A 17809-nucleotide genomic window follows, 5' to 3' on the forward strand; every position below is an offset into this window, starting at 1 on the left:
CTTTCCAAGGATACAAAATGTTCAGAAACAAGGTAGTAAATACACCAGTGCTGCCCCACTTCCAAACTTCCAAAGTAAGATAACCGTTTTATTAAGCAAACTTAACATTTCTGTTCAATCGAAGACTTGTGTTTTTTGTTTTAAACCCCTTCCATTTTCATCATAGGTATACTCTCAAAGTCTGTATTACATTTGTCTGTTCCTTAAAGAGTATGTGTAGGGTTAATAGTCCTATCAGTACTTAAATAAAGGGAGCTTACTTGCAGCAAGTAGCTTTTCTAAGGCTTTCAGAAGGGCTGGTAACCATCTGTATGTTTCAGACAAAATAATTTAAAGGAATGCATTAGTTTAAGATTCATATGTACATACACAACAGATTATATTTCTTTCTCGCACAGTCTCCTTAAACTACTGATGTCTGAAGAACCAATACCATGAAAAAATGATGTGCTGATCTGCAGTAAACTGACACAATTCATTCTGTGATCATGTTAATTACATCAGGATCAGCAGCTGTAGTTCTTAAATCCCACGAATATTTGTCTACCACTGAAATTGGACCTAACTGTTGTTTTTAATGCTGAATAACAGTAAAAAAAATAAAATCAGTTATCTTACTATTCCCCCTGAAGTCAAACACAGTGTATATCCACAGCATTCTTCTATATCTACAATTTCAAAAAAGCTTACCCAACCAACAGTTAAGAACTAAACTCCGAATTTGGCACATACAGCAACTTTCAGGAGTGCGCCTTTATTTTTATTAAAACACTGATAAGAACAATGATCCTATCACCAAGCATTAGCCTGACTGGCAGCTACTCAAGGTGCTTTATCTCAGCTTTGCACACAGGGATCGCATCTTGCCTATGACTGAGGCACGTAAGGCACAGTGCAGAAGTACAAGAGTTCAGACACTAGAGGACAGTGTTCATTCGACTGAACCTCCAGATTTGTACTGCATGTTCCACATCGCTTCCTTTCTCTTGCACTAGCATTCAAGTTCATAAGCTGATGAATCCTCTTCCAGGAAGCTTCTCTTCAGTTCAGAGATTTCTTTAGGCTAGTTAAAATTCTTTTTACATAAGCCTCAGAGCGTTGCAAGAATCCTTGAAAATGAGATAATTAATGTCAGTACTGTCTGTCCAACACCAAAGATGAGAGCTTCTAAGGGAGCCATATTCTTTCCTGCTACTCTGTAAATTCCAGCTACTGCAGCACCTAAGAATCACAGGAAAAACAACCATCAAATTACAGATGTAAACCCAAGGCTGAAATATATGACAAATAATTTACTGCATTTACGCATTAGCTATTTTTAGAGTTTTACCAAACAGTGTATTACTTCATGGCATTATGCAATTATTTAGCCTTGCTTGACTTTTTCTAGTTTTATGAAAAGCCTTCAGGGATGATTTTCCCAACTGAATCAGATTAACTTTCACAACACAAGCTTGATTTGAAAAAGAAGTGAATCTTGCCATTTCTCTTTAGGTGTCTTCAAATTTAATCTTTTTTTTTTCCTTCATATTTGCCTTCTGCTAATTTGAAAAATTAGCAAAAACAGCATTAAAGTTTGGTTTAATTGTGCTTGCATAAACAGGGAGAAGACAACAGTAAGATTGCTGGAGTCTACAAAACAAAAATTTCTATCAACTTCATTTAATATTTCAGTTAAATAACCAAGTCATACTATGTCAGTTTAACTTTGATTTAAACTACTAATTTGTTAACAACTGTTCAGCAAATCAAGCAAAAAACATGAAAAAAGATCAAGAAGTCTTACATTGTCATCCATGAATGCATATGGGAAGAAATCTCTACAGATATCATTAGATTTTGAGTTACATCAAATTAAGAAATCACTTTTCTTGTAGATGTGCGCAATTCCCATTTGTGTAACATCACATGATCAAGATAAACCAGCAACAAAATACTGCATTGTAAACAAAGCCAGTTGCTCCTAACTCCCTCCCCCTGTCTTTTACATGCTGAATTTATCACATGCATTTTAAGAGCAAAAGTCACACAGCAAGTAAATAGTTGTGTTGATTTGAAACAAGTGCCTGAGAAAGGTACTCTTTGCTACCAATCAAAAATACCAGGCTAATGACGAAGAACATTTTCTTCTCAGATGATGTCTGAGCATAAAGACACCAAAATGTTCATCCAAAAAAAAAAAAAAAAGTCTTGTGTCTTTGGATAAAAATTTTCCTCAATCCATACCTCAGAAGTTCACTTAGAATAAAGCTTTCTTTAAAAATTTATTTTTTTCTGAACTAATATTCGTTGTAGAGTGCTTGCTTCCCTTACCTAAAGGGAACACTGAATTTGCCGTCCTTTGAGGTTTTGGTCTTCAGGAAAAAAAAAATCTTAATTGTGAAATAGTTATAGAACGTTTTGTACATAATGTCTGAGAAGCCAATTAACTACAATTAAATGATTCTAGAGAACACAAAGATGCTTTTGCAGCTCTAAGAAAACTGAAAAGCTACCACAGTTTTCGAAATAAATACCAAGAGTTAAAAAAAAAAAAAGGAATTTCCCTGTTTTTACTCAGTCATTAATGTGAATAGCTTTCTGAAGTGATCAAAAATCCATTAGTCAGTCCCAACACTTTCTAAAAGTCCAATCCATATCTGAGTATCATCTGATATCTTAAGAATACTTATTTCTCAAACATTGTAGGAAAAGAATTCACTAATAATTGTTTCTTTACAAAAAAAAATGTAAAGTATATTTTGTCAGAAACCTCACCACAAGGCTAGTCTTATGTTATTTCACTCAGCCACCTTGCATAAGATTTTCCATTTGTTCCTCTACTATTGACTTGTCAAAAACTGAAAGAGATCCTTGAGACTGAGCCCAGTACTGACATTAAAATTATTCAGGTGACTGAACTCTCAAACTGAATTCAAATGGCTAAGATTTATTAACTAGTAGCATCAAATTATGGTACCCCAATAATAGAACTGTTTTGCTTCTTAAGAAAACTGAGATATTTTGGCAAACATCAATAATGAAAACATTTAAAATGTTTTAGATTGATAATTATGTGTTTATAGTTGTTGAATAACCGTGTGCAATACAACTTGTAATGCATAACCCAGCACAATTGGTACAGAGCCAGAGTATACTACAATAAGTTGCCATTGAGGAAATGAGAACATCACCAAAAGAGTGTGTATTGAGGGAGGAGGAAGAACAAACCCTTTGGGATAAAATGCAGCTGAAATCCTTACTTCAAACTGCCTAACATTCCTGGGGTTATTTTTGACAGTATTCACCACTATTCACTCAGTTTGTTGCCTTTTTTTTTTTTTTTTTTTAAATTAACCATGATTTTACAAAGCCTAGGAATTGAGGGGTTCGCTCATGGAAATCGGTTTGATATTTGAATTTCTTAAGTACTGGATTTGGCCTATCCAAGAAACTAAATACTTAACTTCCATTCCAGCTTGCAGCATAATAGTTATTGAAAATACTCTTTAATATCATATTACCATAATTGGCCTTCAGAAGCTCCTCACAGAATTTCTTTCAGGATGAAACAACACAGTGTCGTCTAGAAACAAAAATACCTCAACGTGTTTAACTAACCCAGTTACAATGTTCTGTGCAAAACCAGTGGGAACAGTGTAATAAAAGTCCACAGTGTTATCTTGGAGAAATTCTCAGGTGAAATGCATTATTTACACATAAACAGTGCTGTTTATTTGTTAAATGTTTTGACATATAAAACTGGATGCCTAAAAACACAACTGTGTTACTACTCTTCTCATGCATAGATAAAGACAAAGTAGTTTCATTTCACAAACACTGATCCTACCCCACTGCAGAATACTACTGAAAAAGTCTCGGCTTGGATATCCAGCAACGCATTTCCTATCTTTTATTCTTCAGAAACAGTCACGCACAGCTGACCTAACAGGGCCACTGCCATTTTACACATAGGACAATTCGATGTCAGCATAACTCACAATGTAAGGTTCTCAACGGGTTCCATATGTGCCTTACCTTAGAAGAAAAAAAAAAAGTAGAATTATACTGAACTGTTGTTAAACACTGGAAATTCTAGGCTGGGAAATATACAGCAATTAAAACACAACTTTGAGGAAAGCCTTAAGGAAATATTTCTTCAGAAGCTTATATTTTTATTTAATCTTGAAAGCTAACAGGCAAGAATGACTTTCAGTATAAGAAACTTTAAGAAATAATCTCCTACAAAACACCCATGAGTGCAGCTTAAGTGTTACCACTACTCTGATAATATGTACAATTCAAAGACAGAATGAAAGGCAACACTGCTCACTTACAGTTTAAGGCTATATAATAGTCTCTAAATTTACAGTTCCATACCCTCAAAGGCTTTACAACTAACATCATTCCTCCCTACAACAAATAAATTGGAAATTATCATTATAACCACACAAGACTGGGAAGGTCTTTCAAATCCATAAGCCAAACTGTTTGGTCTGTTCTCTGAGTGGCATGCATAGTTCAGATTGTTATCCAGTCACTAAAAAAAAAAGTAATAAAGTTTCTTTGCTGCAAAAGTCAGTACCTACACGGCACCTTTCCTTCCTTTAAGAGAGCAACATCCTATCCAAAAGCAACTTAAAAACCTCCAGCAGGCTCAAGGAAATGAGCAAGAAGTCAATCCTGCAATCAATGGGATCAGAGCTTCATTTCCAAACGAAATGGCTGTCTTTAAGGGTATTAACAGGTGATCTTGACCAAAACTTTTGGCAAAAGGTCTGCACAAGTACGATAAGACAGGACTACACTTTCTGGTCTCAAAAAGGTATTACCTGTCAAACACACACATTTGAACAGCCTGGTACCCAAAGTTTACAAGATGAAAGACTAGGACAATCGTCCACTGACAATTCTGGAATCATTTTTATCTTTACCACAACAGGAAGAGAAACTCAGCTGTCATTTTCATTAGAATTGCTACATGACTAAAGCAAAATCCTTAATAAACAATCACAAAACCACTAAGGGAAGGTTTATTTGTTTTAATATTGATTTAAATTTAGAGTAAGTAAGTAAAAACTCAAAAGACAGACTTACTGGTTATCATTGCTCCTGTTATAGAACCCAGAAATCCAATGCAGACCACAATGACAGAGATTAGTCTCCCCTGCCTATGTTTCTGCAGCATCACAAACATTAACACTCCCACAGCACCATGGACAAAGAGAGAGGAGAAGAGAGCCCAGAGGAAAACCCAGTACCACATCTCTGAAAGAAAGCAGTCAAAAGATTAATATTTTTCAGGCAATAAATTTATAAGAGATTTAGAAACATTGTATATAATCAATAGTAAAAGAAAAGCAATACCCATTTCAGTCTTAGAAGGAGTCAATGTGAAAACACTGGCATATACTCAAGACACTATCCCCTTTTAGCAGTCTATCAAAGAAGTAACTCTATTATGATCAAAAAATTGTAAAAAAAGAAATCTACTACAGTTTTTTGTAATAATACACCTAATTAAAAACCACCATACTTTCTTCAGAGGTTTCTTTAAAAAAACAATAATTGTAACTTCTTACTAGGATTTTGCAAATATAGCTGCAGAACAAAAAATTATCTGAAACCAAGTAAACCAGAAAAAAGTCAGGAACTCTGTTTTAGAATAAGAGACCACATCAAGCTAACATCAAATGCAAAAAATGAGATTAAAGACTTCAGTATATCTACCCAGAAGCTGTAAGTGTTCTATTGAATTAGCTTCAAAAGGAAAAAAAAAATATATATTAAAATGTAGTAATACATCCAGCAGCTTTATTCTAATTGCTTAGCACACACTTTTATAGATACAGGTAGTTACTATTATTTAAGTCACTGAGCAAGGACAGGAGATCTTGAGAACGTGCAGAGTACAGACATTTCTAAGATTGCCAGACGTGATCACTACTTCAAGTAAAAGAGCAGAAAGCATCAACAAACCTACATAAAAATCAAAGAAACTTCCTTACTTGGTGATAATCTTCTAAAAGCATTTACTATAATTCAAAAGGGTAAGAAAAACTAACAAAGGAAAAAAGCGAAACCCTAAATATATCCACCTTTTTTTAAAGGTCAACTACAGTGATGATCTCGTGTCTCTATCATCACAGAATTCAGCAAACTGGGAGACATTTTCCCAGCTGTCACAATCCCAAATTTAATTAGTTTTTCCCACAGTTCACCCTAAAAAACAGATACAGCTTCCATGTAACAGCAGGACAATGTTTATCAGGTGAGCCTGTACTACTGTAGCTTGACACACAGTCAAACAAATATAACCCAATTAGCTAACTTTAAAAAAAAAATACACAAACACAGCAGATTAAGCAAAGCATACTGTAAAAGGATGCTCAGAAAGAATCGTTGCCACCCAGTAACTGCAGTCCTTTGAGTCCAAGTCTGTAGAGTATACATAACCACAGCACACAAAAAAAAAAAAGAGTTCAAACTTTTTCATTTAGCAGTACTTGTAGCATAGTCTCAACCCTTCCCCTTTCACACAGGCATAAAAGGCAAATCCATGTCATAGGACTTAGAACTCCTATAAATCAGGAGAATCAAAAGACCCACTTAGGAGGGCAACAAGGAAGGTGAGTGGTAAATATACATACAGTTAATACTAACTGCTGTAGTACAAGACAATCTCTCTTTCTGGGTGTTTGGATACACACACATATTGGGGGGTAGCTCTAAGCAAGTCCATGGAAGTTCTCCATCCACATTATACAGGTTTGCAAAATACAGTAAAAGAGAGGCCCGTACAGGACAGTGTATTTACAAGACTTGTCCCAAGCTTTCATCTTTCTCAACTAAGGCAGATACAAGAGATGAAACACCCACCTAAGGAAAGCACAATCTTGCAATATTACGAAGGTCAAGATAACCTGATACCACAGTGATGGACTCAGAGTAGGTATTTCAAATTTACGGACAAAGAAAATGCTCGGTTCTTATGCAGCATTACATGACAATTGCATGCTGTAAGATTCCCAAACACTCCATAGCTATGACAGCAGTCTATTGATCAAGGTTATCCCCTGCAGTTTCCACAGGGTCTACGAGGCACCACAATGCCTTTTAGGAAATCAGTAGTTGTGGTGATTGTTGACCCTTGCCAGGTGGAAAAATAAATTAATTTGCAATCATAGGAAGACTTCTTATGATGACTGTATTCATAGAAGAAAAGGTAGTATTATGAAACGACTAACTCCAAATGGAAGAAAGCAAACATATTCACAACCCCTCTACATGACAAAATAACTGCACAATGATCAACTATCTTGGTCTTATTTAGATTCCAAATAAGGCTCAAGGAAAATTAGCATCATGTTGCACTTTATATTTAGGGCAGAAGACAGTAGAACAGAACCAGCCCCAAATGTTAGATAAAATTGAGTTCTTTCACACACACTTTCCCCTCCTGTTCCTTAAAGTGACATGCATACTGAGTGCATTCAAAAGGCAATTACAGAACATCCAGAAATATTTCTTGTTCTACATGAATGCAGCTATAGCTGGGTTCTTTAAACACTACAAACCATGACTTCACAAAGCCTTAGGTTTTCAGCTCAATAGTATCGCAAAGTCAGCAATGCAAAAAATGCAGGTAGCGTTACATGCAACTGCAATAACGCAGTACCTTCTCATAATATATCATTCATACCTTCTGTTTTTGCCAGACTGACTGTAGATGCTAAAATCTGCAGGTATTTACTTCAGAGCAGTTGGAGGGGAGGTGGGTAGAGGGAGGAACCCCTCATATCTTCATGATGGTAGGAACCAAACATTTGCTTAGATGTGAAAAGGGCTAGGACATAGGCCTGTGAGGCTCCTAGATGCAAAAGTCAGGCAGCAGGATGAGGGACACAGTAAGCAGCTGTGAACTGGTTAACCGTCTTTCATCCTGCAAGTAGGCAAATTACTTACAGAACACCAATTTGGAGTTTGTGTTTGTGTACCTCCAAGTACACGTCACAGATTATCCACTCTCCACCAACTTGCGTGCAAATTTGTTAAGTAGCTGATTAGCAAGTTACTAGACAGAGTTATGAGCAGAGAGACTAAATGTTTTTTCCCCTTACACACATTCTTGCTAGAGAGCAACTCGAGTCATTTTTATCCCAACAGGTTGAGAACAGAACTTAATCCACAGATTTTTTTTCCTGTGTAAGAGTTTGAGGTTCGCTAAAATTCATTATCATCCAGCTCCATAATTATGATGAAAGATGGCCTTGGAAAAATACTGTGCTAGAACTACACTGAAGGAAGCAAAGAATGGGTTGGGGATAACACAGAGATGCCATGAGGGAATGGAGAAAGAGAACGTGAACGTCTGAACCCAAAGGGTCAAGGCTTTGCTTGACCAAAAAATAACCCAGTAGCTGAAAGATTTTTAATATCTGTAAATGAGGCAGAAATGAGACTGCAGTGTTTTAAGAGCATGCTGATACAAAAGACACTTATGTCCTATATATGAGATTCATACTCTAAGAGGTATAAACATACCGGATCAATTGCTACTACCTTGACAAACAAAGCATGCTGTCAAAAAGGTTAATTATTTGTGTAACTACACTAATTAACTTGCTCTTCTGATGATATGAGCTACACAATAGGAATACTTTGCTGGTATGATAATAATGATTTAGCTTTAGCTAGCAGAAAGCTCCAAACACAAACCTAGCCTCAGTTATTTAGTCACATCCTAATAGAGCTACCTGAAAGAGCCCTGAACAAAATGACAAAATGAAATTACAAAAAAAAAAAAAAGCACTGGAAGAGATCCAGTTCTTAGTGGCTTACAAGCAACAACATCCAATGCATAGCACAGATCACCCTGGCTTCATGTGGATGGAACTTCCCTCCCACCCCCCAGAAGAGCCGCAGGGCTCAAGCACTTGCAATTCATGCTCTATCTCTCCAGATTTAGGATACTGCTCTGTTAATTTAGGTATTTATAGCTATCATATATAAATTATACATATAATATACAAATCATATTATGCTTATCTATTATACATGTATTTTGAACATATCACTGTAGGCATATACAACCTCAAAGATTAGACTTTTATGATTAGAAAAAAGTCTTAAAGGATGCTAAAGTTTAAAATAACATCTGTATTGACTTATCAAATTTGAAGTTGCATTCCATTAATAGCTTTATCTTGGACAAATAAAAAATGCAAAGTCAAAGTATGTAAATGCTAACACTTTTGAATATTATCTATATACGTGAACATGTTGTCCCACTGCCACTCAGCTTCAGTAAACAGGGAGTGAGTACATCATTAGTCCTTCATCTTCAACATTTTTCTTTCCCTCTAGTCCTTAGTTTATCTTGCCAGATGAATAGCGATCGCCTATAACATTTCATAAACCAAGACTGATTGCTCCAAAACCAAGTATCTATCTTGAGATTCTGATCTATGTACCTGATCTATGTACCCAGTAACTATCTACCACTTGCTACAGAACTGTCTTTGTGCAGAATTTAAGTATCTGCGCCCTGAACACAAAGATAAAAATTTCAGCCAACAAGATAGCACGTGCAGAAGTTTGAATTAAGAAACTACATAACGTTATATCCTTGCAGATTTATGAACTCAACACACTCAGATTAAGAAATGCCTGTTTATTATACGTGCAAACTTAACTCAGCTCTTTATACATTATGGTGTTTTCTTCATCACTAGGTCCTTTCTTTAGTTATTGTATTAACTGGTGCACTGGAAGTTATCAGGTCTATACAGTCAAATTGTTTGTAGATGCTAACATTTTTGCTGTATTAACTGGAACAGAAGAACTTGCTGAAGAGCATTTAAATCATTAGAGACTAGACCCCCTGAAGTTGCAGGGTAGGGGAGAACAACATAGTCCAGAAAATCAGGGGACAAATAATTGCAGGATGAAGCTTAGGAAAAAAAATGGAAGAAGGCTTCAGTCTTTGGAACACGCAATTAACAAGACATAAACAAAACACCTACTTTGCTTATAGGAAGGACAGAAACATTGCAAAGTTCCCTAAACTTGAGGTAGCCTATAACATGAATATTTACTACAACTGACACTCATGCGGGGACATTTTTCAGTTCAGAATCAGTCATTAGCCAACTCATTCTAGTAAAACCTGATCTACCACTTAGTGCATAACTGGTGCACGTGAAGGGGCCACTTGGATTTGTTGGAGGAGCTAAAATAGGGTGAAGTAGGAGCCCCCTCTCCTCTCCCAACAGGTCGCAGAGCCTTACCCCCACCATTTACAGTAACATGCCCAAGCAAAGGCAGGAAGCTGTGAAGCAAAAGTCAGTGGGCCTGGGTTCAGCTACAGCAAACAGCGCCTGCTATCGTGGAGCGTGATAGGCACATGGCAGGAATTCAGTTGTCCGCAGTCTCCTGTGGTACTTTGTACTATATCATCCTACATGAAAGGCTGGATTTCTCTTTTTGTATTGAACATGAACCAGACTTATGGTATAAAAAAGCACTGGTTCAACTTCTGATTAAAACACCAGAAAACAACAACAAAACCAATCACACACATAAATTAAACCACTGAGGTTCCAAACACTTCTTGGTTTAGGCTGGAGCTCATATTTTATTTCAAAACATTGAACAGAGTTGATACATTTTTTTAATAAAGAACATAACTTTGCGGATAAAATTGTATAACTTTGTGCAAACATAATCAGCATTGTTTATCTAAAGACAAATTCTTGCTTGAACAACTTAACTCCCAAATCCAAACCACAACTTTAAGTCCAAAAATAAACACAAAGCAGTCTTGAGGAATGTTCATGGAACACTGTATATTTATTATCTTTCCAGTACTCTGAAGAAGTTTCTCCTTCACTTTCTCCTTTCTTTTCAGCACAGAAAAGCAGAACATCTGTTTTTGAATAATAATTACTTCTACAGTCAGTAAATACTTTAGAAAGTTTTTATGCAAGTTTAACAACAGTTACTGATTAATATCAGTTACTACACTAAAAAAACCACCTTACATATAATCAGGAACACTAACTTATATAAATGACTAAATCCACTTAAAGCTATTCATTTTTGACAGTCCATGAGAGCATGCCACATACCTGATCATGGCTATTAGGACAACCTGTATTTAAAACATCAATTCAGAAAACTACAACGCATCTACAACTGACACTAACACACTCTCCTACAGCATTATCACAGATGAATAGTTATTTTTTCATGTTCTTTAAAATAAAAATAACCATTTGACATTAAAAATACCTTGTGCAACTTGTTATATTGCAAAAGCACTAAGAAACATTTTTTCTTACCTAGCACTCAGTATTGAACTTCACAGAAATGCCTGCTTGCATCATGTTCTAATAAGAAAAACTTTAGAGGATGTCTAACACAAAGAAAAGTTACATCCATTGTTAACTACTTCCTTTAACAGTACAACTAGTATTTCTATAGAAAGAATGCAAAAATAACTATTCAAGAAATGAGCTATATTCGTGTGGGGACACACTAATACCCCTAAGATTTAATCACCAGACACAGCGATACAAAATGTATGCACTTTAAAAAGTTTATTGGTCAAATTAATAAAGTAGAACCTATTAAAAGTTACTTTTAACTGGAAGTTAACAAGAAAGATCATAAAGCCTAAGACAATTGTTTTGTTTGCAACATCTTCAAACCTCAACTCCACCTCCGCGCTACACATTTTTATGTGTATCTTTCACACAAATAGGAGGGAAAAGATGACGTAATACTTTTTCATAAATATTAGAAACATACACCCTTTACTCAAGATTTTTCCAGGGAATTTACTCAGTAACATCCCTACTATCAACACAAAGCCCTTTCTAGTCCAGAGGTCGACACTCACCATTCCCTTTACGCCTGGACACGACAAGTAGCACACAGACACATTTCCCTGCTCTGTACCTTCTAACATAGGCTACAAAGGACTGCTGTGGAACTTTTTTTCCTGCCAAAGCTCCCCTCTCCTAGCAGGCCGTAACGACCTGTCTTGAGCGCCCCTTCCACGGCTCAGCTTCACCTTTCCAGAGCAGAACCCCTGAAGCTTACAATTAGGTTTATGTGCCAGCAAACACCTGCCACCCTGTTACCTCCCTCACTGCGCAGGGTGAAAAAAATAACAACAAAAGAGTAAAAGTCTCTGCTTCTGACATTCATTTTTCATTTAAATAGCTTTCCCTCAAATGCCACCCATAAAAAATAAACCCGCTGGCAGAACCACAGGAGCCCTCGCGGCCACCCCACTCCGAGCATCCCCTGGCACCAGCAGTCCCCAGAAGGAGAACCCCAATCCTAACCGAAAACCCAACCACCCCAATCCCAACCACCCCAACCTGCCCCCGGTTACCGGTGAGGCTGCGCAGGACGGTGCCATGTGCCCAGAGGCTCAGCACCTGCTGCACCGACAGGTTGATCGCGGACAGGTCCCCCGCCTCCACCTTCATGCTGCCGGCCCGGGGGGGCCGCCCAACGGCCTTGCGTGTGAGTGTCTCCCCCCAGCCCCTCACCGGCAGGGCAGGGTCCCCCTCACCTTCCCGGCGCCAACCGCCGCCGCCGCCCACGCCACCCCCATCACCTTCGGAGGGCAGGGCGGGGCAACGAGGCCCCGCCCGCTCGGCCATGACCGTTGGGCCGCGCGCCGCCTGATTGGTCCTCGCCGCGAGGGGCGGCCGCGGCCTTTGGCATCCCTCAGTGTTCCGAGAGGGTGCCCGGCGGCGGCACACAGAGATGTCGCCGGGGCACGGGAAAAAAACGGCGAGGAAGACGCGAGTGGTCCTTGCTCGCAGTGTTCCTGTCTGCTCCTTTGAGCCTCAGCCCTACAGCCGGGGCCTGTTGCAGATTAAAGCTCTCAAAAGTTAAAAAAGATGACAAACCTTGAGTCAGTCCTAATTCCGTAACTATGCTTAAGGCCCTAGTTCCTTTCCTTACATAATAAAAGAAATACAACCATTAAGTTGAATGCTGCCTCTTTGGAAGTGCAGGATGTGTGGTGATTACTGATTTAATAGCAATTTTTTCCCCATTCTTAAATACGACGTCCTAAGCTACATTTACTGCACATCTTTAGTAAATAGTGCTTGCTACAATACTTCATAAGCATCATTTTCTGTCAGCACCCTTTGATGTATGGGGTTGGGGCGGTAAAGTAATTTGCACTATAATTTGCAGTTTATAGATGAAGCCATAACAGATAAATCAGCTAATATCCTGCTTGATGCCAATTACCTGATTTTTCAGATATGCTATTGCGTGGTGTTTAGTTCAGAGGACTTTTGTTTGCAGCCGACAATGCTTGGCATTTCTGCAAATAGGTATCAAGCCAGGCAATGAAACACACAATGAAACAATACAATGAATGACTCCTTAGAGGGCTCCAGGTTTGGCTGATTAAGCACAGCATCACTACAGCAGAGAAAGAACCCGACTTCCAGGACAGATCTGTTCCAGGATGGAGGGAACGTCCTCTCTCCCTCTCCCTGCAATCTCATCAGCAGCAACCTACAGTTGTGTGATTCAGGCAGGGTGCCCATAGATATCAGCCTACTTCACTGCACACAGGGGTGCAGTGGGAAAATAGTGTATCTTCTATGTTTAAAGGTAAAACATACGAAGGAGCATCCAGAAAAAAAGTTATGCTGGTTTATTCTTTTTAACTTCTGCATGCTCAACTCTGAGAAAGCAAACATTTCTCAACGAGCTTAAGAAAACCCAACCCTAAATCTGTTTATACTTTAGACCACTGTCTCAACACGAAGCGTGCTCTACTTCATGATGGAGGTACAGAGAGAGGTTGCACAGATCATTCTTTCCCTGGAGACACAAACATTGGAAACCTGTTGGGCTTAATGGTAGTGCCAGGTGCTGCTTTTCGGCTCACGCAGCACCCTTTGTCCTGTGCTTTCCATAGGTCTTTCTCCAGTGCTTCTCCAGGTAACTCATAGCAAATCTCTCTCTCAGTGGTTTTGTTTGTTACCTCTGTTCAGCTTCAAAAATGTTCTCCCTGAATTCTCTCTGTTGTGTCCTGCTCTTTGTCTTTCATTACCCACTGAGCAGGTGATCTGGATACAAATTTTTAATGCATTTTTTGTCATATGAAAATTGGGCTGATTGGATCATTGAGGAAAAGATTGTCAGAACTACTGACACAAGTAAAAGAAGGGTGGAACATGACATTTAATGTTAACACAACATGGGGAGGACCGTGCAAGAGGAATTAAATGCCTTAAATGCAGCAGCAGAAACCATCAAAATTCTCTCTGTAGGAGCCATAACTTTATACAAGCAGGGACTTGTGGCCAGCATTTTGTCCTCAGCAGGCACCTTCACCTGGGAGATGTTGCCAAGGAGGACCTGAGAGTATTAGTTTCCTGTGCTGCTGTAGGAGTTATCATAAGCTCTGCAGATGTAAATAAAGCAGGAAAAAAAAATAGGAACATGTTCTTAGTGTTTAATCAGATAAGGTAGTTCCTGTAAGTCCTAAAGATTACAAAAGAGAAATAGCCCTTCTGTAAGGGCCTAGTGAGCCCTCCTCTGACATGCTTCATGCTGCTGTGGCACCTCACCTTGAAAGAAAGGAGTCAATCAGGGCAGGCCCAGAAGAGGACACTGGAAAAGATCAGAGGAGGTCGTTGTGTGGGAGAGGGCCAAGGGAGCTGGCTGAGGGGCTTAGCTGGGCAGAAGAAAGGCTGCAAAGCTGTGTGTCTAACTGGAACCTATCAACACCCCACAGGAGTAACCACCAGCAAAGGGAGATGATTTATAGTGTGGAGTTGGAGCAGGGGCAGAACGAGTATAAGTGGGCCATTAATACAATTAGACTAGGAATTAGGAGAAGGTTTATAACTGGAGGGAAGAGTCTTGGCCACAGTTTTCCCTAGGGAAACAACAGTGAGGGAGTAGGGAGGGAAACAACCCCCAGGATATACATCGAAATACCCGTTCATTGAGCTCAGAAGCTGCCTGCTTTCCTGCATCTTGAGAAGAGAGGCAACACCTGCAATTTATTAATAAACGAGGGATACCTGACTCTGTGCACTTGGTGAAACTTGAGAGAGTTGGCCATGTTTTGCATGCAGCGCCAACATTGCTGGTTTGTGATCATTAGGTCTATGAGGCTCCGGTCTGCCTTTACAAGTGTGAACACACCAAAGAAAAAGCCCGCAAGGAACTCCTGAAAACCTACACATGGAGTAATCTTTATTCCAGAAGACCTCACTTTCCTCCCAGCATAACTTTAGTTCCCCATATCCTCCTTCTGTAGCTGGAAGATGTGGATGATTCCCTGAGCTGCATGAATGTGAAGTATGGCAAAAAGCTGATGGTAAAGCATGGCTTTGGGTGAAGAAGGTTAGTTTTACAGGTGGAAAAGTAGGGTCAACATAGTCTAATTTTTAAAGGGCAGAGAAACTATGTCTACATACAACGTTTAGACACTTTTTCTGTTATTACTTTCAGAAGCTGAAGAAATAATGATGTTTGTTTGGAAAGCCCTTAAGTAGCTGAATCATTTTCCATTGAAATGCTGTTCAAAATGAAACAATTTCTTAAGTCACGTCTCTGTAGGGAAATGAACAACACTGAGCATCCTGTATTGTCATGCTTTGAAACAAATGATTTTTTACTATTACAGAAAGCTGATTTCATGATGCAAAAGTCAAAATCCAAATGACGTATTTTGGTTACACTGAAAAAAAAATTTCCCCTGGAGATCTTCTAACTAGTTAGCCATGCAGATCCACTGGCAGTGCAGTTAGAGATCTGTTCGAGACAACCTGCTTTTACTGGATGGATAACCTCAGCACAGTTGGGATATCCGGACATTTTTTTCCGCTTCAAAGGGTTTTTTTTAGCTTATGATTCAAGCTGCTGACAAGACATGTTCAAGTGCAGGTAGCAAATGACGTTAACCTCCAACATTAGCAATAGATTTTTGCATGCTCGCTCCCCTTAAGAGTGCAGCTTCACACACAACAGTTACTGCTCAGCCAGAAGAGCTGGCAGCTACGGTTAGTTGTGGTTTTAGCAATGGGTCACTCAGAGATACTTGGCCTTGTCACCCCAGCTCTTCAAAGGCCAAAAGGCGAGCTCAGCCCCTACACCCGATGGATGGATGGATGCCTTGACGGCAATGGAGGAGAGGAAGGAAGGTGGCATCACAGGCTAACCATCGCAACTCTTCCCAGCACGAGAACAGCCTCACAAGTTGATCTAAGCCACAAAAACTCGTACAGTGCTGGCTTGCAAGGCCTTAGGTGTTGGTGGCAAGGGGAGGAGGTGGCACCCAGGAGACTTCTCCCTCACGCCAGTAGATGGAGCCCTGTGTCCCTGAAGAGCTCGGCACGGCCGGCTGGCCACCGCGGGGTCAGGCCTCAGCCGTCGTGGGGAGCTGCCGTGACCCTGTAACGCCGCTCTTCAGGTTTTGTAGAGAAGCTCAGGTGTTAGTTCGCCCCACAACCTGTGGGTAGCTAAAATATCGGCAGCTAGAATGTCGTTTTTCAATTAAAGCTTTGAAAGACAAAGTCTGCTTAGTAGCGTCAGAATATCCCTCTGTAGAAGCCACTGGCAGTTTGTATTTATCAAAAAGTCGTAAAGTCTTAAAGATTGGCCACATCGTAAAATACGTATAAAAGTCCCACTGACTATTCCAATATGACTTGTGAAGTGTTGTTATAAATAATCCTCTGCCTACACTTGGGATCTGAAATTGTTTTTTTTTAGCATTTATGTCTGCACTGCTTTAAAGAGTGAGCAATGTGCTTGTTTTAAACAAGATCATTGCTCAGAAAAATGTTGCTTTCTCCTACTGTTAATGGACACACACAAGTATGCGCTCATACACGTTAACAGCACAGTTTTAAGTCAGGCCTGCTATTAATATCAACTATGCTGCTTCTTATACAAGGCCTCATATACTCTGTGTTTACACTTCTAAAGTACTCTTTTCTTGTGATTAAGAACATTACAAGAGTTCACGCTGAAGACTAAGCTAGCCTTTGTATTTCCCTTTTTCAAGATCATTGAAAAAAAGGCTATTACATATAAAAACTGTCTTCAGAAAACATTTGGAATAGGCTAGAGGAAAAAACCATCTTTCAAAACATGAATGAAATTAATTCCACCATTCCCTCAGGATTTAAGAATAAAGTAGAAATGAGGAACAACCCTTGCTCCTTTGTTCTCTTCTGTGCCATGTTCAAAAATGTTTGGCTAAAATGCAAAAACCTTAAATCCTGCAAGATGCGTTTCTTTTAGAATAGTTCCCTCTTGTCCCACATCTTCCCCCCCCCCCCTTTTTTTTTTAAATAATATACCAAACTCAAGAGATCCATGTCAACAAATGATAGTCACGTTGAGTTTCTTATATGCTTAGGTCATTAGCTAGCAGGACATTGTCAAGCTATTAGTTTTGAAATATCTTATTTTTTAATTCTTTGTTTTGAAGTTGATGGAAGTTTGGTAGAAAAATCTGTTCCTTCATTGAACTAGTTTTTATTTAACCCTCACATAAGCATGTTACTCTCCAGAAAGAGTACAGGATTTTCTGCATAGTTTGTTTATACAATCTTAAGTACTGAGGCAACTGATTTGTAAAACATATTTGCAATTCTTTTCTGATTCAGAATTCAGGAAAACTCAGCTTCAAATATGTACATTTTGTTGAAATAGCTGTAACTTGAAACTGCACAATTAAGCAATATTTGTGCGTGTGTATATATATATAATATATACACACACTTATGATCTGTAGCACCCTTACACTGAACTCCATCTCTCG

The 17809-nt window shown here is 38.9% G+C and overlaps 2 protein-coding genes across 4 annotated transcripts in view; both read right to left on the reverse strand.

The window, feature by feature from the left end:
* Positions 1-17809, reverse strand: part of LOC308189735 (CLIP-associating protein 1-like) — a 107498-nt gene that overhangs the window by 64158 nt on the left and 25531 nt on the right. Inside the window, exon 1 of one of the 2 annotated variants that reach the window (XR_013946545.1) lies at positions 12566-12646. The gene's annotated coding sequence lies outside the window, so the exon portion shown is untranslated. Of the gene's footprint in view, positions 1-12565 lie in introns of those variants that run through there. The other variant, XR_013946546.1, reaches the window with a different exon arrangement.
* Positions 121-12640, reverse strand: TMEM170B (transmembrane protein 170B). Of its 2 annotated transcripts, XM_080580138.1 has the most exons (4): positions 12383-12640; positions 5077-5247; positions 3981-4017; positions 121-1221 (listed from the first exon to the last, which is right to left on the reverse strand). In XM_080580138.1, exons 1-4 carry the CDS (start codon positions 12477-12479, stop codon positions 1080-1082), a joined length of 447 nt encoding a protein of 148 aa, XP_080436264.1. In that variant the 5' UTR covers positions 12480-12640; the 3' UTR covers positions 121-1079. The 2 variants fall into 2 exon arrangements, with proteins under 2 accessions (XP_080436264.1, XP_080436265.1); XM_080580139.1 differs by lacking the exon at positions 3981-4017.

This window comes from Anser brachyrhynchus (genome assembly GCF_964034855.1).
Source record: "Anser brachyrhynchus genome assembly, chromosome: 2".
Taxonomy (NCBI): domain Eukaryota; kingdom Metazoa; phylum Chordata; class Aves; order Anseriformes; family Anatidae; genus Anser; species Anser brachyrhynchus.